The 23,578-nt window shown below is 52.0% G+C and overlaps 1 protein-coding gene across 1 annotated transcript; it reads right to left on the bottom strand.

Moving 5' to 3' along the window:
- Window positions 1-283: 283 nt before the first annotated feature.
- Window positions 284-22,920, bottom strand: LOC123778298 (solute carrier family 22 member 20). The gene is made up of 10 exons (XM_045775531.2): window positions 21,885-22,920; window positions 21,687-21,790; window positions 20,129-20,283; window positions 17,930-18,098; window positions 17,273-17,396; window positions 16,286-16,401; window positions 12,378-12,592; window positions 10,432-10,540; window positions 10,039-10,242; window positions 284-783 (listed from the first exon to the last, which is right to left on the bottom strand). Exons 1-10 carry the CDS (start codon window positions 22,263-22,265, stop codon window positions 687-689), a joined length of 1,674 nt encoding a protein of 557 aa, XP_045631487.2. The 5' UTR covers window positions 22,266-22,920; the 3' UTR covers window positions 284-686.
- Window positions 22,921-23,578: the final 658 nt, after the last annotated feature.

The following is a 23,578-nucleotide window of genomic DNA, read 5'->3' as shown; positions in this document are numbered from 1 at the left end:
AAAGTAAGTCATACATAACTAGGGGAAGAGAGCTTTAATTGTATATACAGCAAGACAGTAAATGCCAAGGGGTGGAGCAGAATGAGTTCTCAAGGGCAAGCTGGGTGGGGCTGTCCCGGGACAACCAGGGGCACAACTGTCCGCCACTCTAACCTTGCAATGACACAATGTTTGGAGTGGAACAAGAATGAACAGAGGCTTTAAGGGGGCAGGATTGGGGATGGGAAAGGGAAAGAGGTCCTCCTTTGGTCCCTGAACATGGTTTCTCTTGACTTTCTACACATTTTTTTTTTAAAGATTTTATTTATTTACTTGACAGAGACAGCCAGCGAGAGAGGGAACACAAGCAGGGGGAGTGGGAGAGGAAGAAGCAGGCTCCCAGGAGAGGAGCCTGATGTGGGGCTTGATCCCAGAACGCTGGGATCACGCCCTGAGCTGAAGGCAGATGCTTAACGACTGCGCCACCCAGGCGCCCTGACTTTCTACGCATTTGACCACCAACTGGCTGCCGGTGGTCAGTTTTCTTCCGGTAACCACAGCCCTGGTTTGTGGGTAGCTCTTTTGTCATGGACTTGAAAAGCCACCGCCGTCCTTGGCCCACCTCACCCCCATCAGTATCAGGAAAAGCCCCAGGGGTGTCGGGACACCAGATCAGGTGCCACCAGCAGAACCAGGTTTGTGGCAGCTTAGATGGTTTCTTTGAGGGGAGAAGATCCCAGCTGCTGGAGAGAAATTTCTTCCCTCTTCTCTTCTGCCTCCTTCTTGGAAAGACCTCCTTTGACTCTGTTGCAATGGAAAAGCCAATGGAAAAATAAGACGGAAAGGCAGAGAAGACGTGGTGAGAAGCAGGTCATGTGTGCACAGCATTCAAGACATGTGTCTCTACTATCCCCAAACCCCCAGGGATGGTAGAAGCCACAGCAGCCCTTCCCCTAGTTCTCGTGGGGGCACCTAGGGAAAGACTGCAAGGTCAAAAAGTTTTCCAATGAGGACCCGAGGCCAGACATGCACTCAAGGTCACTCAGCTGGTGAATGGGGCACCAGGCTCCCTGAACTTACTGGTGCTGGGCCTCGCTCCCCTGTGGACCAGGGGCACCTGCAGACACCCCCGGGGGACTGGGTACTGCCAGGGCCCTTCTCCCTTTGCCCCAGGTAGAGAATCAGCCAGGCAGGAGCAGGGAGGAGAGTCAGGGGCTGGGAGACAGCAGGGAAATTATCTGGAATAGCCTTCCAGTGGGAGGGCTGCCCCGTGGGGCTTTCTGTCCTTTGAACAGGTGCAGTTTTGCCTTTTTCGCTTGTATCCCTCTATCTTTGAAATAATGTGTGTTCTGGTCTCTTTCATTTCATCCTGGAATTGTGCAGACTGAGAATGGTTTGTTCTACGTAATTATGTGAGTCTTCGTTTTCTTCTCGTTTTCATCATTTACACCTCTTGTCAGTTTCTCTGGTCTACTTTTCGGGGGCTACAGTTTGAGACCGTTTTCCAATGTTCCAAATGTTTGATCAGAGTTTGTATCCTTACCTTGTAACTCTTTTATTTCTAACCTTTTAGTCCAAAGGTTTAAGCCATTTTTGTGTGTGATTATTTCTTCCCATAATCACAAAGAAATGTTTCTTTCTTCTCGATTGACTGTCCTCCGTGTCTCTCTTTTCTGCACTTGAAGCCTTGTAGTCATCTTGACTCTGTCCCTTGGGTCCATTCAGCTTATTGGTTTCACCTGTTGTGTGCCTGCGGGGTGGGGGATGAGGGACAGGAGCCTGTCCCAGCTGCCTGTTTCTCCCCAGCTCCTGCCTGTAGACTCCCCATCCCTTCGAAAGATGATTACTAAAAACCCAGAGGCAGACATTCTCCAGATTCAGCTGCTACAATGGTTAGGCTTGCTCCACACCATTTTTAAAATTCATCATACGAGCAAAGATGACCAGAGGAGGCCTGTTGTGTGACCTGAAATCCATGGTATTCTTTTTTTAATGTTCGAAATATAATACAATAAGCATTAGAAACAGGCTGGGCTCGGCCCTGAAACTGGGGTTCACCAGCGGTGAGAGGGTGGCAGGAGGTCCCAGCTGACTAATGGCCTGGGATTTGACCTTGGTGGAGCGCTGAAAGGCTGAAACTCATCCCCCACCCCTCACCTCTCTAAGCCCCCACTACCAGTGGGAGGAACTCCATGGGAGCTCACCGAATGGAGCCTCGCAACTTTGTCCAGACCCTGCTGCCTCTCATCCGGGTCTTTCCACCATCTCGGCAGGCTTTCCCAGACCCTTCCCTAGCTTCTGGGCCTTGAGAGGGGCTCCCCTGTGTCTGGGAAACGACCTAATTGAATTCTTATAATTGCTTTCATCTTGTGCTTCTCCCACTTGGTTACCAAAGAAAAGCTGCTTAATATAGACAATTTGGAGATAATTTTTATATTAATTTTTTTAAGTTTTATTTATTTAACTAATCTCTATCCAGGGCAGGGCTCGAACTCAGGACTGCAAGACTGAGTTGCACGTTCTAACTGAGCCAGCCAAGTGCCCTGGAGATAATTTTTTTTTTTTTTAAAGATTTTATTTATTTATTCGACAGAGAGACAGCCAGCGAGAGAGGGAACACAAGCAGGGGGAGTGGGAGAGGAAGAAGCAGGCTCATAGCAGAGGAGCCTGATGTGGGGCTCGATCCCATAACGCCGGGATCGCGCCCTGAGCCGAAGGCAGACGCTTAACCGCTGTGCCACCCAGGCGCCCCCCTGGAGATAATTTTTAAAATAGAAGGTATCCAGGGAAAAAAATTAAATGTCACTCATACTTTGAGGCAATGACTGTCCCCGTTTTAACTTATTTCTTTCTCTCTTTTGAGTCTCTAGTTCTTTTTTTTAAGTTTATTTTTATTTATTAATTTCATTTATTTATTTAAGTAATCTCCACACCCAACGTGGGGCTTGAACTCATGACCTCAAGATCAAGCGTTGCAGGCTCCACCAACTGAGCCAGCCGGGTGCCCCTTGAGTCTCTATTTCTTCACATGATTGGGAAATACCGTAATTAATATTAATATACTATTTAACAGTATAGTATAAACATTCCCTGTGCCCTAAAAGAAGTCTTCATCAACATAACGTTTTACTACTGCGCAGTAGGTCATAATTTATTCAAGTCGTTGGCAATCTGGAGAGTTTGCATTTTGTCCCAGGCATATTAAGCATGGTGATGAGTATCCTTGTAAATAAACTTTGTCCACATTTCAGCTTATTTGCTTAGGGTGGAGTCCTGGAAATGTCGTTGCCACTTAGAAGAATATGAAAATTTTCCCATCTCATGATCAGTAATGCCAACGAAACTTCCAGAAAGTTTCAGGAATTTCCTCCTTTCTGTCTATACATCCTTGTTGACTACTACTATGTTTTAAATGTTCTCCTTATTGGATATTTAAAAATGACCTCTTTCCTGTTTTGATTTACATTTCTTTGATTCTGACTGACATGAATACCTGTCCTCTGTTCATTTTCTATCAGCATTTCCTCCTTTGTGCATGTTCTATTCTTACAGAAAAGGATTTTTTGAGCAGGGCTAGTCCACTCCTCCTTTGCTATGTTGCTCCATCAAACTGGGCCATAAGCCCAATTGGGTCATGGAGGCTGATGTGGCCCCACACCAGGCAATATAGACCATTCTGGAGAAACAGGATCTGGTCTTGTGGTTAATGAAGGATAGGAGCAATTTACACAGACATAATTTATTAACAAATGGATTTTTGTCAGCCTGTGAAATAAATATGGAGGAAGTTCCCTTACGTCTTTACGCAACCCAGGAACCAGTGGAAGAAGGTGTGCTACAGCTAATCCCTCTTGGCTTGCGGCCATCTTGGAGATGGGTAACGGGAACTTGGAAAGAGCCATTTTCTTCTCATCTTAATCTTTGACACCCAAGGCCCGGGGCTAGCACTCAGAGTTATCTGGTGATTTTAGAAATGGAGAAAAATGAAATGGGCTGAGGAGTTCTTGAATTCTTATTGTTCTGATATCAAAAACTCTACTCAACTGACTCATGAGAAAGACGTTTCTTGCCTCCTGTTCCCCAACATTGCCGTTTCCTACCAAACCAAAACAAGTTGAGTCTTTTCTGTCTCATATTTGGTTGGAAGGGAATTGTCAAGAAGAACCCCGGAGAGGTTATTGAAGAAGCCCATGGACCAGAACACTCGAGAATCGTGCATGAGCATATTAAATGTGTATCTCATTATATGCCCCTCAGAGGCTCTAAAAATCTTAACTGCAAGAGGTCCTATGGCTGTTGGAACAGGTAATCATTGTTGGAGAACACTCATTCTTCATGGGGGTGATATGGCCCCCAGGGGGGCGAAAACTGGTTCTTGGCGGCGGGGGGGGGGATAAAAAATCTGAGATATTACAATGGTTTGTGGCCTTCCATAGGGCCATGGTACGTGAACAGATACACAGTGTATCTGTGGTATTAAACTGTTATCGGGAGGGTGGGGGTGTGATTAGGGAAAAAAAATTTATATACAGAAAGGTCCCCGCAGTGGGGATGGGAGGGGTGATAATGGAACACAGCTGAGAAACTGTTCTAAAGCAATTGCTCTAAATTCCTAGACCCAAGGCCCCACTTAGGCTGAGATTTACTAATGCAAAGGAGACAGAAAGGGTTTTTAAAAATCAGACCACATCAATCCCTTCCTCCAAGTCCTGCAGTGGTTTCTCTATCGACTTAAAAGCCTAAATTCTCAGAGTGGTCTCTAGGGCTGTCCCTGCCTTTCTCCAGGTTCATCTTTCAAGTTCACGCTTGGCCATCACTCAGCTCCTCCCAGCTCCCTGGGACTTCAGGGGGCCTTGCATAAGCTGTTCCCTTTTCCAGGGACACACTTGTCCCCTTCTCAACCTGGCTAATTTCTTCTCCTCCTCCTTTAAGTCTAGAGGCATCCCCAACCACTCAATGATTCTCTCTTACTTACACATTTATTTCTGTCTTTGTTCTTTCTGTTCCTCTCTTCCTCTGTAACCTCCGAGAGGGCAGAGATCACATCTGTCTTGTTGACTCTGCACCCCACACTTAGCACTGTGTCTGACCCACTGTAGCAACTCCATGAATAATAATACATAGATTAGATTTAATACATCGATTAGATCTCAAAAAGGCTAAACTGAACACCAGGTAAAATCCTTGGCCTCCAGAACTTGGCCACAGCTCCCTGAGCACTGTCCATTACGTTTATCAGCTCACTTGTGGCAGGCTCCATCTGGACGGGCTTCTCCTGGTGTCTCCCCAAAAGTAGGTTTTGTTCCCCAAGATGTTAGCCCATTCTATTTGCTAAAACAGCACCATGTCTGTCTCCTCCTTAATAGGTCGCAGGTTTAGGGGCGCCCGGGGAGCTCAGTCAGTTAAGCGTCTGACTTCATTCAGCTCAGGTCATGATCTCAGGGTCCTGGGGTCGAGCCCCATCGGGCCCCCGTCAGGCTCTGCGCTCAGTGGGGAGTCAGCTTCACCCTCTCCCTCTGTCCCTCCCGCTGCTCGTGCACGCTCTCTCTCTTTCTCTCAAATAAATAAATACAGTCTTTTAAAAAAATAAGTCACAGGTTTAAATTTGTTATGCAAAAGTTTATATGAGATGCAAATAGGCTCGTCTACCTTTTGGCATTGTTACACTTGCTATAATCTCAAGGGGGCATCTAGAGGGGTGTGAGGTTGGAGGAGTGGGGAGGTCAAGGGGATTGTCCTTTATCTGTTTATGAGAATGACAACCTGTGTCATCAAAAATACATGGAAAACTTTTCTTCCCTTCTCTTCCTGAACAATTTGATCTTAAAGCCATTACATGGGGCAGAGCAAGGTAGGTGTCCACATGGAGGGCTGGCCCAGGATGGGGTTTTGGAGCCCAGGTGGGGTGCGGAGGGGTCCGTGAAGGAGAGGATGGGTCACATGCTGGGGGGTGGATCACACAGGCAAATACATTAAGGCTGAGGGAACGCAGATTTCTCATTGTCAGAGAAGGGAGTTAAATATGAAAAGGGAGCAAACTAGGAGAAACCTGGTGGTGGGTGGTGCTGGGCTGGAGCTGGAGGTAGTGGTGTGACTCAGGGTTTTCAGTATCATCTACGGATACAGAAAAAAAGATGTATGGGTCTGTGTGTCTGCATGCATATTCATAAACTCCCTACTTCTGTCCGCTGAGAAGGCTTGAGAGCAGGAAAACCCCATCATAATGAGCCCCTCACACCTGGATCTTGGCTTTTTTTAAATTAAGATTTATTTATTTATTTATTTATTTGAGAGAGAGAGAGCTCCAATGGGGGGGGGCTATCTCACAACCCTGAGACCACGACCCGAGCCCAGATCAAGAGGCGGGCAACGCTTAACCGACCAAGCCACCCAGTCGCCCCAAGGATCTTGGCTTCTAAATACCCTTCTCTACCAAGATGAACCAAGACAGCCCGAGAAATGGTAGCTGCCAAGACCGCTACGGGGAAATGAGCCTGGACTCCGCGGTTGCAGCAGAGAACGCGGACATGCTTAAAAGAATTTCAAAACAACACAAAAGTCAAAAGGGTCGTGCTGGCCAAATTGAGGACAAATTGAGCCTCAAAATAAGCAGTGTATAATACATTGAAAAATAAGGATTTATGAATCCGTAATGATACAAATGCATACATAATAGGTTGAAGTGTGATAAGGAAGGGGATACTTCCACTGTGTAAAGTACTTCACCACAAAACGCTTGTTAGTTACAGAGGGGGAAGAAGGAACCTTCCAGCACAAGAGGCGGGCAGGTGCCTCCTTCACTAAGGGATCGAGGGGAACATCACCCATCAGGGGACAGATCAGAATCGCGTGCCAGCTCATGGGATACCATGAGCAGGACTCGGCCTCACGTCTGCAGTAACATGGCCAGAGACGCTATAAGCTACAACCTATCACATCAGAAAACGCCAAACCGAGGGAAAATCTACAGGATAACTGGTCGGCATCTTCAAAACAGTCAAGGTCATGGTTAACTCACAGCTGGTCCTGGGCGTTCACCTTCAGAGACGTCGGAGCCAAGACACGGACCATCAACCACAGCAAGGGTGAAACGGACTAGCCAGGAATTTATCATGTGCTGTGAGTGTGACGCTCCCTCTGGAGGCAGCCTCTCCCAGCTTGTTTAATATTGTTTGTTGAGAATTATGGATTTCTGGTCTGTAATTAGTTTACCTGGTTCTACAAACTGATTTTCGCTGGGACCAACAGGATACCAAAAAAAAACCCCGCGGCAGACATATGCCTTGGCTGCCCCGAGACTGAGATGCCTCCCTTTCATGCTGACAGCCCGGGTGAGGGACCAAACCGAGGGCAGAGAGGACCCCGGGGCGGTGCACCTGCGTGCCCGGGGCCTTCCTGATGTTCGCCTGCACTTTCTTCCTCCTCATCTCCTGAAAGCCTTATACAAGGTGCTTGTGGACTCATGCTTGGCCTTCCTATTATAAAACCTTGTATAACCATTGGAGTCGAGAGAGTCCAAGAACCCCCGAGGACCTAGTCCAGCCTGAACAAAGTGCAACATCTAAATGCCACTTGTGATTCTGACCCGGATCCTCTTGCTTTATAGGATGTCGGCGGGTGGGGGAGCAGGGGGCGCGGGGAGGTGGGGGTGGGGCAGACTGGCAGAACCTGAACGAGGGAGGATTAAATGCAAATCATGTATCAACATTAGCTTTCTAACTGTGATGGTTCTGTTGAGGCTGTGTAACAGAACACCCTTGTTTGACAGAATCGCACCGTCGGGCATCTGGCAGAGAAGTCTCAACAACTTTCTCTCCGGGGGTTCAGACAAGGAGTGTAAGTTTGGGATTGTCCCGGATCGCACGGAACACAGAGATGCGGACGCAGATGTCCTCACACATACATAATTTAAAAAATAAACAATAAAAGCAATACAAAGTCTGGGACTACTCTGCAACGTTTGGGGAACTTCAGAGAGCTTTCTGCATTCGGGATATCAGTTAGTTTCCCAGCGTGGGCAAGCTGGTCCACACCCCCTGGGACCCACCGACTCCTAACAGGACCAGCTAGGTTAGATCCAATCAGCAAACTGTTGTGAGAAAGAATGGCTTGTTCCCAACTCTTTTCTCTTATCTTATTTTATTTTAAAGATTTTATTTCCTTATTTGACAGAGAGAGAGAAAGCACAAGCAGGGGGAGCAGCAGACTCCCCGCTGAGCAGAGAGCCCCATGACGTGGGGCTCAATCCCAGGACTCTGGGATCACACCCTGAGCCGAAGGCAGACGCTTCACCGACTGAGCCACCCAGGCGCCCCTCAACAATTTTAAAAACTAAAATTATTTTTAGGGGCACCTGGGTGGCTCAGTCAGTTAAGCATCAGATTCTTGATTTCGGCTCAGGTCGTGACCTCAAGGTTGTAAGATCGAGCCCCATGCCTGGCTCTGTGCTTGGAATAGAGTCTGCTTGAGATTCTCTCTCTCCCTCTCCCCCTGCACACACACTCTCTCTCAGCAAATAAATTAAATTAAATTAAATTAAACTAAATTAAATTAAATTGTTTTTAGTAAATCATCTCCATCATGTAATTGGGTCACATCTGTAACAACCTACCATAGCTTTATAATAAATGTTCCCGGCAGGATCAAAGGAAGCTCTGTTACCCAAAACTCAAATTTCATTTGGCACTACTGGGATTTTCCCGTAGTTCAGGTAAGCAAAATGTGACTTTAAAAAGGCGCAGGCCAGAACCATTACAGTAATATCGGGGCGGGCGGGGGCACACCCTCCAGTTGTCTCTTCATGTACTTGGGTCCCTCAGGCAACGTCTCAGAGCACCTGCAAGCAGGCTCCGGATCGGGTTATTGACAAAGATTAACCCAGCATCTGGGGTGTCTAGCCCTATACCTGTGGCATGAATGGGAATTAAACGGGCAGAGAGCACGGGGAGGAATGTTCCAGACAGAGAGAGCAGCCTTGGTGTTGGCAGGGGCCAGATCCTGGGAGCTTTGTGAGATTTCAGATTTTATCTTCAACATAAGAGGGTGCCAGGGAAGGGCTGCAAGGAATGATGTGATTCTTTACATGGCAAGTTGCTGTATAAAGAAGAAAGTGGAAGGGACAGGGGAGATATGAGGCTTTTAGAGCTGTCCAGACTCAGAGGGGGATGGTCCCAGGGGTGAGAGAGGCGGACAGATTCTAAATATATTTTGGAGGCAGAACTGCCAGGACTTGCCAAAGGAAATGTCCTTGATCTATGTGAGTCCAGCCTTAGTCCATGGCTCAGGTTAGATGGAGGATGCTCACGGGGGATTATTTCAAGGATTTCAGACACGGTCCACCTCACAGGTCTCTGCGCATAGATGGCTCCAGCTGTGGGATCAAGCTGGACTCAGAGAAAACTACAGACCTGGGTCCTGTTCCCTTCCCCGGCCCCATTCCCCACAACCAAGGGGCTTCAGTGACCCCACTGTTGCTGAGAAATGCAATGAGTCCGCTTGGCACTTTTAGAAACATCATCAAGGACATCACCTTACTCGGTGACCTCCCTAAGGAGATCCACGAGAGAAATTTCTTCTAGTGCTAATTGTTGAGGAAAGTTTCACTTTCCCCAGAGAACTGGTAGCCCTTTTTCTCTCTGACAATATGACAAAAGTCATTAACAGGGTCTCTTTCCGTTGCCAGGAAGCTTGGGCCAAATTTGAAGGCCACCAACGCAGCCACACGGACCTGTCTTTGCTTGAGAATATGGCACTTCTCCTCCCCACAAACCGTCATCCCCACCTCTCTGCCAGGCTTGACTTCAACTCATGCTCCTGCTTTGCCTGGTTTCCAGTTTATCCTTCATGCTGTTTCACCATTCATGGCTGGGTCTGTCCTTGATGAAAGCCAAGCCTCTTAGACAAACGTGGGTAGACGAGGCTGGTCTTCCCGGCACCGCTCCCACCCACCAACCATGACATTGTAACAGCAGCGGGAGGACCCTCGTTGCCCCGAGTTGTTTCACGGGAACCTGCAGCCTGTTTGGCCATCCCCCCTCACCATGCCCGGAGGCTCCTTACCTCTTCTCCATGGCCTCGATGGTCTCCACCAGGGGCGCGTTGCGGGTCTCAGCCAGGAAGCAGACGGCCAGCCCGGCCAGGATCGAAGTGGCCCCGAAGCTCATAGGCGGTAGGATGGCGCTGAACTCCCCGAGCGTGGTGACCAGGGGTGCCACCAGACCCCCAAAGCGGGCATTGACCGAGGCAAAGCCCATCCCCATCTGCCTAAAAAGTGCGGACTGGTCAGTGGCCATGGCCCAGGCTGCCTAGAGGGCCGGGAGTGCCAGGCCCTGGGTGTCAGGGGACAGACAGAAAGGAGAAAGGGTCCTGCTTCAGCAAGCTCAGCAGGTATCAACCTGGAGCTCCAGAGCCTCCCACGGGGCAGGGGCTGATGTGCTCCCCCTGTGCACCCACCTGATCTCTGTGGGGTACAGCTCTCCCGTGAACAGGTACACGCAGATGAAGGAGCTGGCCAGGCAGCCTTTGCCTAGCGCCGCCTGGGCCGTGCGCAGGGTCTGCATGTCTGCAGGGGGGTAAGCGGAGCCGGGGGTTAGGGGGAGCTCAGAAGCCCAAAGGCGATCGGGGAGGCAGAGGGGTAGTGGTGGGAGCAGGGGTGCTCAGGAAGGGACGGGATATGGGAAGAGGCAGAGGCTGAGGCTCAGACCCCGAAAAGGGAGGAGAGAGGCAGAGAAATGGGTAGAGGGGATTGGGATTCCCACTACCTCGCGTTCTCACCGGGGCCCCAGAATGCCCTGCACTGCCCTTCTTTCACTTCTGCCTCCTTTTCCCCTTCCCGAGGCAGGACAAATTTTGGAGTTAGGCCTGGGTTAAATCCCAGCTCTGACCCAGCTGGGTGATCTCGGTCTCTGTCACTCAATCTCTCTGAGCCTCCCTGTCCTCCACTGTAAAATGAGGAAAACACCAGCACCTGCTTTGCAGGGCTGTCCTAAGATTCCGTGATGTCGTGAGTGCAAGGAGCTCCGCGCTCACTCATTGTTTGCTGTTACCATCATTGGCTTGTCCTGCCCTCGGTTATGATAGTAAAACCCCAACGCACACGCCCGACACCAAAGCAATGGTCAAGGAAACGGTGGTACATCCCCAGGCTGCACACTGGATCCAGGAGGGGGGTTTATAAAACACCCACACCTGGGCCCTACCCCTCTCCGTTACATGAAAGCCTCTTGGGGATAGCCTCAAGTTTGGGTATTTTTTTAACGGTCCCTAGGAGATTCCAACGTGCAGCCAGAGCTGTGAAACACCAATCTGGATGAATTATTCCATCGTAATACAAAATCAGGGCCATGGAACATCTGTATGAACACGAACGAGCCTCTTGGGGCGCCTGGGTGGCACAGTCCGTTAAGCATCCAACTCTTGGTCTCAACTCAGGTCTTGATCTCAGGGTCATGAGGTCAAGTCCCACATTGGACCCCACGGTGGGCGTGGAGCCTACTTAAAAAATAATAATATATAGGGCATCCTGGATGGCTCAGTTGGTTGAGAGTCTACTTCAGCTCAGGTCCTGATCTCAGGGTCCTGGGGTTGACCCCACTCAGCAGGGAGTCTCTTTCTCCCTCTCTCTCTGCCCCTCCCCTGCCAGGCACTTACACACTCTCTCTCTCAAGTGAATGAATAAAATCTTCAATAATAATAATAATAATAAAAATAAATAAATAACATGAAAAAGCATATTTATGTTATAACATAGTGAAATAGGATATATTATATATATATAAAGAAGACATACACATACATACTTATATAATCCTATTTATATATGTATATACATTATATAATATTATCTCAATTATGTGAAATACAAAATCTACAAAAAGGAAAAGAGATTGGAAGAAAATATGTCAAAATACCAATTATTACCAATAGTAATAACCTATCCCCTTTACAGGAAGGCGATAAAGCACCGAGAAATCAGACAAGTTGACCAAGGCCATGGGCCCTCGGCTTCGCACAAGCTCTAGGACTCTGATACTCAACCCTGGCTTCTTGCTGGAATCATTGGACTGTTCTTTGGACACCTATGGTTGGGTCCCATTCCCGGACACTGGTGGCACTGGCCTGGAGCCCCTGGGCATCGCGAATTTCAAAGGTCGTCAACCTGATCTCCTTGACAAGATGGTAAATGCTTTGGGGGCAAAGACCCATGTCTTTGCCAATTCTCCACCATGACCCTGATACCAAGCGCTAAGTGCTTAGTAAAAACTCTGCTAATGGACGGTCACTTCCTCTCCAGATCCAGAAGAACATCCCTCAGCCTTGTTCCCTTGTTGTAGTCATTGCCCACCAGACCCCGGACCCCAGAGGCTCCCGGGCGGTCATGGCAGAAGCAGATGGCTCACCTTCCGGCACAAACATGTTCACGATCACCATGAGCCCGGCCAGGATGAGGAAGGAGGCCACGGTGGCCCGGCGGCCCACGTATATCATGGTGGTGGTGGCCACCAACATGGCCGGGATGTCTATGACCCCGAACAGGACCTGCACCAGGTAGACGTTGAGTCCAAACTTCTGCAGGTCCATGGCCAGCCCGTAGTAAGCCATGGAGTTGGAGAACCTGGAAGAGGCAGCAGAACAGTCCTGCTCCAGCCCAGGCTCCACGGTTCTGGACTCAGACGCCATTCTCAGAGAGTTAAAATCCCCTGGATTTAACCTGCCTGCCATACCCCTCGCCAAATCCAGGTCTCTGACTTGGTTCTTAGAGCCCAGGCTCCTCCCTCCCTGTCCCTGCTTAACCACCTGCTCCCCCGAGTCCAAATCCATGCGTTCTGAAGTGGGAATGTCTTCCCTATCTGCTCTGCTCTAGCCCCTTCACCTGCAGCCTTCAGTGGCTGATTTGAGCTTCATATCTAAGAGCTGGAAGGAGAAAACGAGAACCTTCCAACCAGGCCAAGACCCCATTGGACCCTCACAGCGTCTCCCAACGTTTACTGAGAAATCTGCTCCTGCAGATGGCTGCTTCTGCCAACGGAGTTTACGGTCAATCTGATGGCAAAGGTCTGGAGTTCTCACACGGGGCGGGGGGCGGGGGTCTCCAGAGAAATGTAACATGTCCCTGAGCCAGTGTCTCAAAGAGTTATTTGTACATCCGTGTTCATCGCAGCGTTATTCACAAGAGCAGAAAGGGAGAAGCAACCCCGAGTGTCCGTCAACCGATGGATGGACAAACAGCATGTGGTACACGGGGGTAATTACTCAGCCGTCAGACAGAATCAGCACAGAACGCAGCCGAACTGCGCGGTTATCAACAGTACGATGCCGAACTTTCTGTTGTGTCATTTCTCCCACTGAACAATAAAAGCATGGAACTGGCCCTCATGAACCCCGGCGGGTCGGCCTGGTTTCATGTCCCTGCAAGACCACATGCAGACACGGGCTCTGGAACGTATGGGGGAAGGGGGTGGGAAAATGGAATTTGGCAGGGGGCTTTCTCCAAGCAGGACCCAGCCTCTGCCCCCTTAGCACTTACTAAGAAACGCCTACCATCACTCCCACCTACCCCAGCTCTGTGAGTCAGGGGGATGGAGAAAAAGAGAAGACATTTCTAGAAAGGTGATACAGTAATTCTTATTGACCCCAGGCAGGTCTGGATTCATGTAACACTGTAAAGATATTTACAGGTACGATTAAGTTATTAGAAGCAAGTAGCAGATATGTATGGTATTAACCCATTTTTGTAAGATTACATGTGCGTGTCTTGTGTGTACCAGGGTCTGGAAGGATACAGGCTCATGCTTGGCAGGGCTTGCTGCTGGGGCTTGGGGGAGCAGCGGGAGGGGGGCGTTCGCTTTCCTCTCGTACGGGGGTAGCAGGGTCACATCTTGAGTTTTCAAGTGTCAGGCACTGTTCTATCGGCTGCACATACATTAATGCTTCTCATCCTCACAACCACCCTACGTGGTAGGTACTCTTACGATACCGATGTTACAGTTGGGGAAACGGAGGCACAGAGAGGTTAAGTAACTCGCCCAAGATCAAGACAGGGCTGGCAGATAAGTGGCAGAGCTGAGATTCAAATCCAAGCAGTCAGGTTCCAGAATCCTGCCTTTGGTTTTGTCTTGTTTTTTTAAACTGAAGTACAGTTGAGTTCTGCCTCACAACCAAGACGCCATCCTGCCTATACGTTTCCGGGTTGTTTGAAAAAATAATTTTTTTTTCAATGAGTATGCAGCGCTTTTGTAATTTAGGGGGAAAAAACCAGTAGAGGAAAAGAAATGCAAGTTAACGGAAGCATTTACCACAGAAGTGCGTGAACGTCTACCAGTTCCTCATACTTCCTCTTCCTCCCAAATCTCCCCACCTGCCGGCAGAAACTCCGTCTGGGTGACCCAGTCACTAGCTGCCCGAATTACTTCCTTTTAACAGAAATGGGCCTTAGCTTATTCTTTCCAGAAGGACCGAAGAGGGGACTTTCAACCCTGGAATTGTTCATTCGTGATGTGGCTTCTCGGTGGGAAGAGGACAGCGAGGTAGGGGCTTGTGGGCCGGCAGGGTGCTGGTGGGAGAGGGTCACCTTCCTGACTTGGCTTCTGAGGAGCTCTCTGGCTGCCCAGGGCAGAAGCCCTCTAAAGGTCCAGAGGGGTGGACAATCCCACATTTCCAGTGTGCAGGGGACACAGCTCCGAACTTTGTCAGAGAACAGACTCTACCAGAGCACGCACCCCAGCCAGGTCTGGGAGGGTTACATGTCTAAGCACTCAGTCCTCAAAAGGACCTTAGGGCTAGGTATATAAGTTGGAAATTGGGGCACCAGGAGGCCGGCTGACTTGCTCAAGGTCACCCAGGTAGTCTGGTCTTCTACCACAGCCTGGCCAGTAACCACAAAACAAGAGTGCTGGGTCTCCTCCAGAGAACAGATAACCGATAGCCCGTGTTCCCTACTTTACAAATAGCAACCCTTACTATTTATGTATCTGGGACATCCCGTCAAGTGCAATTAAAATGACCCCCCTACGTCCCCCCCCCCTTTTTTTTAAAAAGATTTTATTTATTTATTTGACAGAGAGAGAGAGAGCCAGCGAGAGAGGGAACACAAGCAGGGGGAGTGGGAGAGGAAGAAGCAGGCTCATAGCGGAGGAGCCTGATGTGGGGCTCGATCCCATAACGCCGGGATCATGCCCTGAGCCGAAGGCAGACGCTTAACGACTCCGCCACCCAGGTGCCCCCCAACCCCTTTTTAAATCAGTTTCTTGGGGCGCCTGGGTAGCACAGCGGTTAAGCTTCTGCCTTCAGCTCAGGGCGTGATCCCGGCGTTCCGGGATCGAGCCCCACATCAGGCTCCTCTGCTGGGAGCCTGCTTCTTCCTCTCCCATTCCCCCGGCTTGTGTTCCCTCTCTCACTGGCTGTCTCTATCTCGTTCAATTAAATAAATAAAATCTTTTTTAAAAAAAATAAATCAATCAGTTTCTCATCTGAGGATTTGCCAGCTGCCAGTCTGTGCTAATGGGAACAGAGAACCCTTGTGCTTTTATCCATTTTACACTTCCTGTTTATCTATGTGGCTGCTGTGAATTCCTTCCTGTCCCCTGGCAAACTCCACAACCGTTTCTGTAAAATCCGCTTAGATGTCATCTCCTGCACGAAGCCCTCAGCAGCCCCAGTCAGGAGAACTGCCATAAGGACACCTGTCATACCTCATAGACGTTATTGTTTCCTGTCTGTCCCTTCTGGACCCACAAGTGTTTCTCCAGAGTGCGACACTTCCCAGATCTCCTGGAAACCCCAAGGCTCTATCAGGTTGGGATGAGGTGTAATTTGGAAAAGCTCTGTGGGTGATTCCAATGGGTAACCCCCCCCACTAAGGTGAGACCCACTGTCCAGATGTGGGGTCCCTAGGTCAGCACAGATGGCTCATCTATGACCACATCTCAGCACCGAGCAGAGGGCCAGAGGCCCCTAGAGAAAGGGTAGGGAACAAGACTGAATTCACAAGGCTCACCTGCTCATTGCATTAAGAGTATCTGAGAACAGGGGCGCCTGGGTGGCACAGTGGTTAAGCGTCTGCCTTCGGCTCAGGGCGTGATCCCAGCATTCTGGGATCGAGCCCCACATCAGGCTCCTCCGCTATGAGCCTGCTTCTTCCTCTCCCACTCCCCCTGCTTGTGTTCCCTCTCTCACTGGCTGTCTCTATCTCTGTCGAATAAATAAATAAAATCTTTAAAAAGAGTATCTGAGAACAGAGTCTGGAAGTGGGGATAGAAGGCGTGTCCCTGCCTCGGGTCAAAGACTTGGGCTCAAGCAGGTCACCTACCAGACCACCATGAGACAGCACGTGACCTTTCGGATGGCCGGGGTTCGGAAGAGGTCTAAGACCGAGTTGGAGGTGCGGACATTCGCAATCTCACTCTGGATGTAAGAGCTCACCACCTGGACAAGGAAAGTTTGATCAGCAGAAGGGAAGGATCTGGGACCCTATTTTCCTGTGAGGAGTCCCTTCATCTGTGGAGAGGAAGGTCAAGGTTGAGGTTCCCCGGCAAGATGGCTGGTTCTAGTCTCTCCATCCTGAGACGGATGGCTCTCAACGAATTGCTTCCAGAGCTTCGGGATGAAGCAGAGAAGTTCCAGTGTGAGCCCCAAGGCTCCTGGGCTGCCTGGTGATTGGGCTGGAATTACCACCTGTGGTTCTCGAGGGACCCTCACGTCTCATTCCTGCTAGAGACGCTGAGATAGGCTTGGGCAGTGGTGGAGGGCAGGGGTTCTGAGTGGTTCTGCCACTTCCCACTGTGTGTTCTTAGGCAAATGACCTGGCCCATTCAAACTTCAGTTTCCTCAACCGCAAAAGTAACACATGAAATGAGATTATGTCCGTAAAGCCCTTAGCAGAGCGCTCAGCACGGGGCTTGAGAAACCGTCCTTATTTATAATAAATGGTAACTATCTTCTAACTGGTAACTATCTTATGCTGGTATTTATTGTAAAGGGTACTTTTGTTACTGATTCTTTGATAATTTCATTTTATGATTTCTACTTTAACATTGTCACTTTATTATTTTATTTAAATTTCGGCTAGGTGTCAATGGGAAGGGGTCATTTCTCCACGGCACAGATGGATGGACTGATGAACAAACAGTTAAATTATTGCGTTCCGATCACACAGCCATTCAGTGGTTCCACCTGTTTGCCTCACCGGAACTCTTCCCTCTTCACCTGGGTGGTGGGTGCGTCCTGGGAAGCTGCTGAGTCCCGGCCCATCTAGAGGCCAGCAGACGGTCCCACCCCCTTCCACCCACGTGCCTACCTCTTTGGTGAGCCTCTCGCCCTCCTCCGCTCTCCCGTTCATAACGGCCACTTTCCTCAGGTTCTGCACAGCCAGCTGCGACCTGCCGTGGAGGAGGAGCCAGCGGGATGACTCCGGCAGCCACCTGGCACCAAAAGAAGGATCAAGGATGGCGGGGTTGAGTCGAGCTCCTTCCATCCTCCAAACCCAAGTACACCTTCGTTCCCCTTCTTTCAGACCCTAAAAAAGCACACCGTCCTGCTGCCTGTAGACTCAAGAAGCCTGGGGGACACGCCGGCTTCCCTTTCCCAAAGCACAGCAGGCAGGGAACAATGAAGGGCACTTAGAAACGTTCACAGATCCAGTTTTGAATCCAGTTCTGACCCTGCTGTGTGGCTTGAATGAGTCGTGGGCCCTCCCTGGGCTGTGCCTCAGTTCCCCTCCTGTTGTGAGTTGCAAAGGAACTGAGGAGGCAAAACCACGCGAACGTTCTGGAGCCTTACACTAACGGAAGGAATTTGATCGGAGCTTCCCGACAGCCAGGGGCAGTGCCCGTGAGCCCGTGGTCCCCACAAGCATCGAGCCTCTTTCAAGTCCCCAACACGTCCAACAAGTCCCAGTCATTGCAGAGCCCCAGATCGTCACGGGTGAGGCTAAGTCACATTTGTCGGGACGTACCACGAGTAGAGGAAGAAGATGAGGAAAGGAACAGAGACAGCAAACTGCAGCCACCGCCAGGGGCGGATCAGGTATGCCACTCCGGCCAGGATGAGTTGCCCCAGGGTGAAGGAGTACCCCAGCAAGACCCCCGCCACGGTCCGGCCCCGCGTGGGCATCCACTCCACGACTGCGGAGAAAATCAGGACAGGATCAGTGGGACTCATAGCCCCCACGATTGTCTAATCCACCTGTGCCCTTCAGGGCGACTCCGTGGCCACTTGAAATTCTTCCAGAGACCTCCTGAGACACAAGTGCACCGAAGAACTAAATACAACCCATAAAACCACCAGAATGTTAGAAAAAATCATGGCAATTTCTTTTTTCAATCTTAGAGTCAGAAAAGTCTTTTCTAAGAATGCCACAAAACTCAGAAAGAGTAAAAACAAAACAAAACAAAAAAGTCAACAAACTTGACTTTATAAAAATAAGAGTGTCTGCATATAAAACAAACACCTTCACTGTCTTTAACAACAAAAGCAAACACCATAAGTCAAGTCGAACGTCAGCAAAAACAGGCAAACAAAAAATTTGCAACTCAGATTATAGATAAAGGGTGAATTTCCCTAATATTGGGAGGGTTCTTACGTATCTATAGGAAAACGACCAAAAGGCAAAAAAAAAAAAAAAAAAAAAGGAAAGGAAAGAAAGAAAAGAAAAGAAAAAACAAAAAGAAAAGAAAAAGAAAAAACCCACAAAAAAACAGGCAAAAGATGTAAACGGTTGGTGGGAAAGGAAATATAATGGCTCTTAATTACATGATTTTTTTGTAAATAGCAAAGCTTGGAAACAACCTTGCTGTCCATGCATGGGGGACTGGTTAATGAATCCCGCACTCTCTCACAAGGCAACAGTAGCACGTTAACGAGGACGCTTCTGTCCCACGAGCAGCCAGCTCGTGTGTCCCGTCAGTCAGCAAATCCTGTTGCTTCGACCAACAGAATCCAGTCAAGCCTTTCCCGCCTCTTCCTGCTCCCCCTCAGCTCAAGCCAGTCTGCTGCTGGCTGGTGACCGCAGGAGCCCCGGAACTGGCCTCTACGGGGACCCTGGCAAATGCTGAGTCAGACCAAGTCAGGCCTCTCCTCAGCTCGGGATCCTCCAATGGCTCCTGTCTTGCTCAGAGTCAAAGCCAAAGTCCATAAGTGGTCACAGGGCCTAAGGATCTGCACCCCTAACTCCCTGACCTCATCTGTCACCACTCCCCTCCCCGCTTCCCACCCCATGCTCTGCTCCAGCCACAAGACCCCCTCCTCAGGACGCCTGGCTGGCTCAGTTGGTTAAGCACCTGCCTTTGCCTTCTGGCCCCATGAGCCGCGGCTGGACGCCCGCCCTGGAGACTGAGGCGAGTGGGCTGGGATTTGTTGGGATCGTGCGTGAGATCAACAGCCTTCAGTGTCCTGATTCAGGGAGGGGGGTGTCAGCTGTGCGAGCCTGGTACATCCTGGTTCTCCAGCCCAAAGATTCCCCCCTATCCCTGAAATGAAAGAGCCATTCCATCTTTGGCAGCCGTCTCTGGGTCCCTCAGACCCTCCCTGAGCCTGGTGGCGGCCCAGGTGTCCCAGGTGCAAACTAAGCCCTTAGCACAAGCGGGCGGCAGGCCTGTGCGCACGGGGGCTTTCCACTGCCTCACAGCGCTCCACACCAGTGCTCCCAGCAGCTGCCTGAACCCAGCCTGGAGTGAGGACAGACCCTGTCACTTTGCGAGTGGGGGACACTCCCACCTGGCTTCCAGGGGGCCGGGTCTTCCCCATGGCGCTAAGGAGTCACCACCTTTGCAGCCTGGGTGAGCCCTGCCCTTTTTGGAGCCACAGAATCTTAAGGCTGCCTACAGCCTTGGGGACGACTGTGTCTCAGCTCCCTTCTGCGTCCCCACACTGAGCCCACACCGAGCCTGGCATACAGGAGGTGCTTACTAAGTGCTTATTGTGGACTATCGCACACAGGAAATAGTTCAACCCTCTCAGCACACAGAGGGGCACACTGCAACCCAGGGTCCACGGCTGAGAGTCCAGATCACCCAAGAACCCCGCGGTGGGGTTCTGAGTGGAAGTCACTGGACGAGAATCCCAACACACAACAGGAAAGACGTCCACGAATAGGGCGCCACCCCCACTTCCGCGAGCCCTCCTCCCCTCCAGGCCCCTCCTTGGCTGGACTCACCCAGGGAGAGGGAGTTGAGGATGATGCCGGAGAAGGTCATGCCCATCAGGAACCGGAAGACACAGTAGGCGCCGAAGGAGCCGAAGTAGGCCGTGGCGGCCCCCGAGACTGCCAGCTGCAGGTAGGACCAGACCAGGGGGCCCTTGCGGCCCAGCCTGAGCCGGGCGCCGGGCACGGGGTTAGCTCCCGGGGGCAGCAGCCGCATCCCTCATGGGGGTTGCCGACGGAGGGCGGAGGAAGCTGCCCCCCAGGCCAGGCCCTCCTCACAGAAGTGACTGGGACCCAGGCACTGGCGGCTGAGGTTGGTCAGGGAGGGAGAGGCGTGGTGTGGAACAAAACCAGACCCAAAGAGATGTCTTTTCTCTTTTGTTCCTTCACTCAAGGAGCATTTCTGGCCCCCTGACCCAGCTCCTACTCTTCGGGGCTTGGGGAAATGCAGGGATTCTGCGAAGGTCCAGAGGCAGGTAGAGCCGGTGGCGAGAGGGTCCCCTGAGTGAACTTCTGGCTGGACAGAGGCCTCACACCAGGACTCCCGGGCCAGTGGGAGCAGGACCCCAGCGTCAAGTCCTCATTTGAACTGGTCATGCTGGGGAGGTCAGGGTGGGGCGGGGGCTTGTTACCCCACAAAGGGGTCGAAAGGCAGGGTTCAGGGTAGCAGGGTTAACCCCGTCTGGCCTGGGCATGGCCCCATTTGTGAGGGTCCAGGACCAGAGCCCTAGTGTGGCCGGGAGGGCAGCAGGCCAGGAAGGGGGCCACAGACTGCCCAGCCCGTGATCCACTCGTTCGTTCACTCATTCATTCTGTGACGCAAACATGACTCGATCACCTCTAGGTAACCGTCCTGCACTGGGGGCTGGTGACAAACATGACACCAGGGATAAGAGACAAGCTCGTCCATGGGAAGGCCACGCTGTGCTGCGACCCACTATGACCAGGGTCATGACAGAGCTGCCCACGAGGGGCCTGAGGCATGCAGCACAGGAGTGGGGTGGGGGCAGTCTGCACTCCAGGGTGCGGGAGGGCCCCCCGGAACTGGCAGGGAGGGGAGAGGAGAGGGGGAGGGAGAAGGGGAGGACGGAGGAGGTGTGGAGCCCACTCCATTGGAGCCAAGCGCCATGTTGGGTTTCCCGGGGTCTCTCTAGAAGGGCTGGCGGCTATCCTCAGGGGCCAGTCTGCTTAGTTCTGGTCATCTGTACAACAGAATTCGGCAGGGACAGTAGGGAGGACCAGAAAGCTCTTCCTAAAGGAACATGCAGAGCCTCAAAGGGAGAGTAAAAGCCAGGCGTGGGGTGCACCACCATCTGTGTGACAAAGGTGGGACAGAGCACATGTACCCGGGGCTTGGATTACATAAAATCGTAAAATATCTCTGGTAAGAGACACAGAAACCAGACCACCCTCCAGAAATCACTGGACAGGAACAGACACTTCCCTGCAGACTCTCCCACACCTTCCAGAATGGTGAACCATGCGAATGTATTATCTCTAGACAAATCAACGTCAATCAAGTAAAACGAAGAGGCTCAGGTGGCTGGGGCCCTCCTCCCTCAAGGCTCACCTGTCCGCGAGGCCGCCAAACACGGCGGCGCCCACCAGCACCCCGGCCATGTAGATGGACTGAGCCAGGTCGCGGAGGGGGCGGGCCTCACACACCAGATCCCACTGCAGGGGAGCGAGAGGGACGCTCCAGCCTCGGCCTCGGGCCGCAGCACCCCCCCCCCCCACCTCCCTGCCACCGCCCCGGCCCCCTGCTGACCTCCGTCACGATGGTGGACGGGAAAATGCTGCGGTCATAGACCCAGCCGTCCTTGCAGCCCTCCGTGGCCGCCCCGTGGACAGAGGTGTTGGGGCTCAGGAGGGCCCACTGAGGCTCCGTGAAGCGCTGGCAAGGCTCAGGGGTCCCGAGCCGGTCCAGGGGTACCGTGGCTCTCAGCCAGGCCCCCGAGTGGTTGGCGGCGGCCGCGGTGTGGTTGGCGGGGCCCCGGCAGTGGTGGCCGGGCACGGCGGCCGTGAAGTTCTGCAGGAAGTTGTGACAGGCCAGCAGGCTGCAGGGCAACAGGAGCAGGGCCGTGTAGACTAGCTGGAAGCGGCCCACACCACCCAGGGTGTCCAGCAGCTCCGTGAAGGCCATGGCCATGGGCCTGGCCCACGGCCCAGCCTCCCGCAGCCTTATGTAAAGGACGGGGCCCCGGGAGGTGGAGGAACAGGCCGGGGGTCAGGACCGCAGACACCCCGGTGTCCGACAGGTCGCAGGGGTCTGGTTACACCTCATGGGAGGCCTTGGGCATCCCCATACCTGCAGGGCTCCCCCTTCCTCCAGGGCCTTGCTCAATTCTCTCCATCTCCCCTCCGTGTTAGAAAAGCAGGGGTCCCAGAGCACTGCCTCGCAGCCCACCGCCCAGATCTGCAGGCCCAGCCGCCGACCACTGCCCGCACCAGCAGGACCCCAGCAGTCACTGCGGTGCCGTCGTCACCCTCCCCTTTATCCTGAGGCCATCGTGAGGCATCTTCAAGAGCCCGATCCAGCCTCAGCACAGGGGACCCAGTCCCTGTGCCCGAACCCCCAGGAAGTCAGAGGCTGCACAGGAGCCGCTGGGGTGGGGGGAGGGGGAGTCCTTTAACAATGCTCAAGCAGGGCAGCCAAGGGGAGGCCCCAGTCTCCCTGCCTCCGTCCCAGGCACTCAGGCTCAGCGTGGGGGTCTGCGAGGGGGTAGGTCCACCGGATCATCCAGACCGCTCAGTATTCCAACCCGCTCATCAACCAGAACCCCAATACAGAGAAATAGCAGGTGGGGCCCAGGGCGCCTGCCCTCCCAGCCCTCCCACCCTCCCACCCCAGCCCAGACTCCCAGGAAGTGATGGGCACCCCCCCTGACAGGACGCCAAGGCCCAGGACCCGCTCTAGGACTCCCAAGGGCAAAATGCAGGCTCAGGACGGGGGTGGGGGGAGGAGTTTCCAGGCTAGGGAGCAGTGTGTGTGTGTGGGGGGGTCTGCCACTTGGGGCTCCCAGCAGCTGAGGGCAGCCTGCACCCCCAACCTCGGCTCCATCAGCCTCTGCCCTGCAGATGTTCTAGTTTGTGGCTTACCCTCCCCACCCCCCGCCCCCGCTTCCAAACACTATTCTCTCTTTTACCCTCACCTCAACCCACTCTTAATCTCTGGTAAGAAAAGCCAGGACCCCAGAGGGGCTGGAGCCGCTTACGCAAGTGGCAGGTGTCTAGGTGAAGGCGGCTTTTGTGTTCTGGGAGCTTCCTGGGGGGTCAGGTTTGTGCTCAGTAGGAGTTCGGGTTTCAGCCAGAGCCTCCTGGGCCAGAGGCTACAGGGAGGGCAGGGGTCAGGCCTCTGGGGCTGCGAGGAGGGCGTATAGGACCAGTGGGGTCACACGGACCTCAGCACTGTGGCCTTGTCCCTGCAGCTGGGGCCCCATCCTCCCCAACTTCCTAGATACC

Source organism: Ursus americanus, chromosome 24 (genome assembly GCF_024610735.1).
Source record: "Ursus americanus isolate L20-20 chromosome 24, mUrsAme1.1.p, whole genome shotgun sequence".
In the NCBI taxonomy this organism is placed as follows: Eukaryota; Metazoa; Chordata; class Mammalia; order Carnivora; family Ursidae; genus Ursus; species Ursus americanus.
This window is presented reverse-complemented; position numbering and strand designations above follow the sequence as displayed.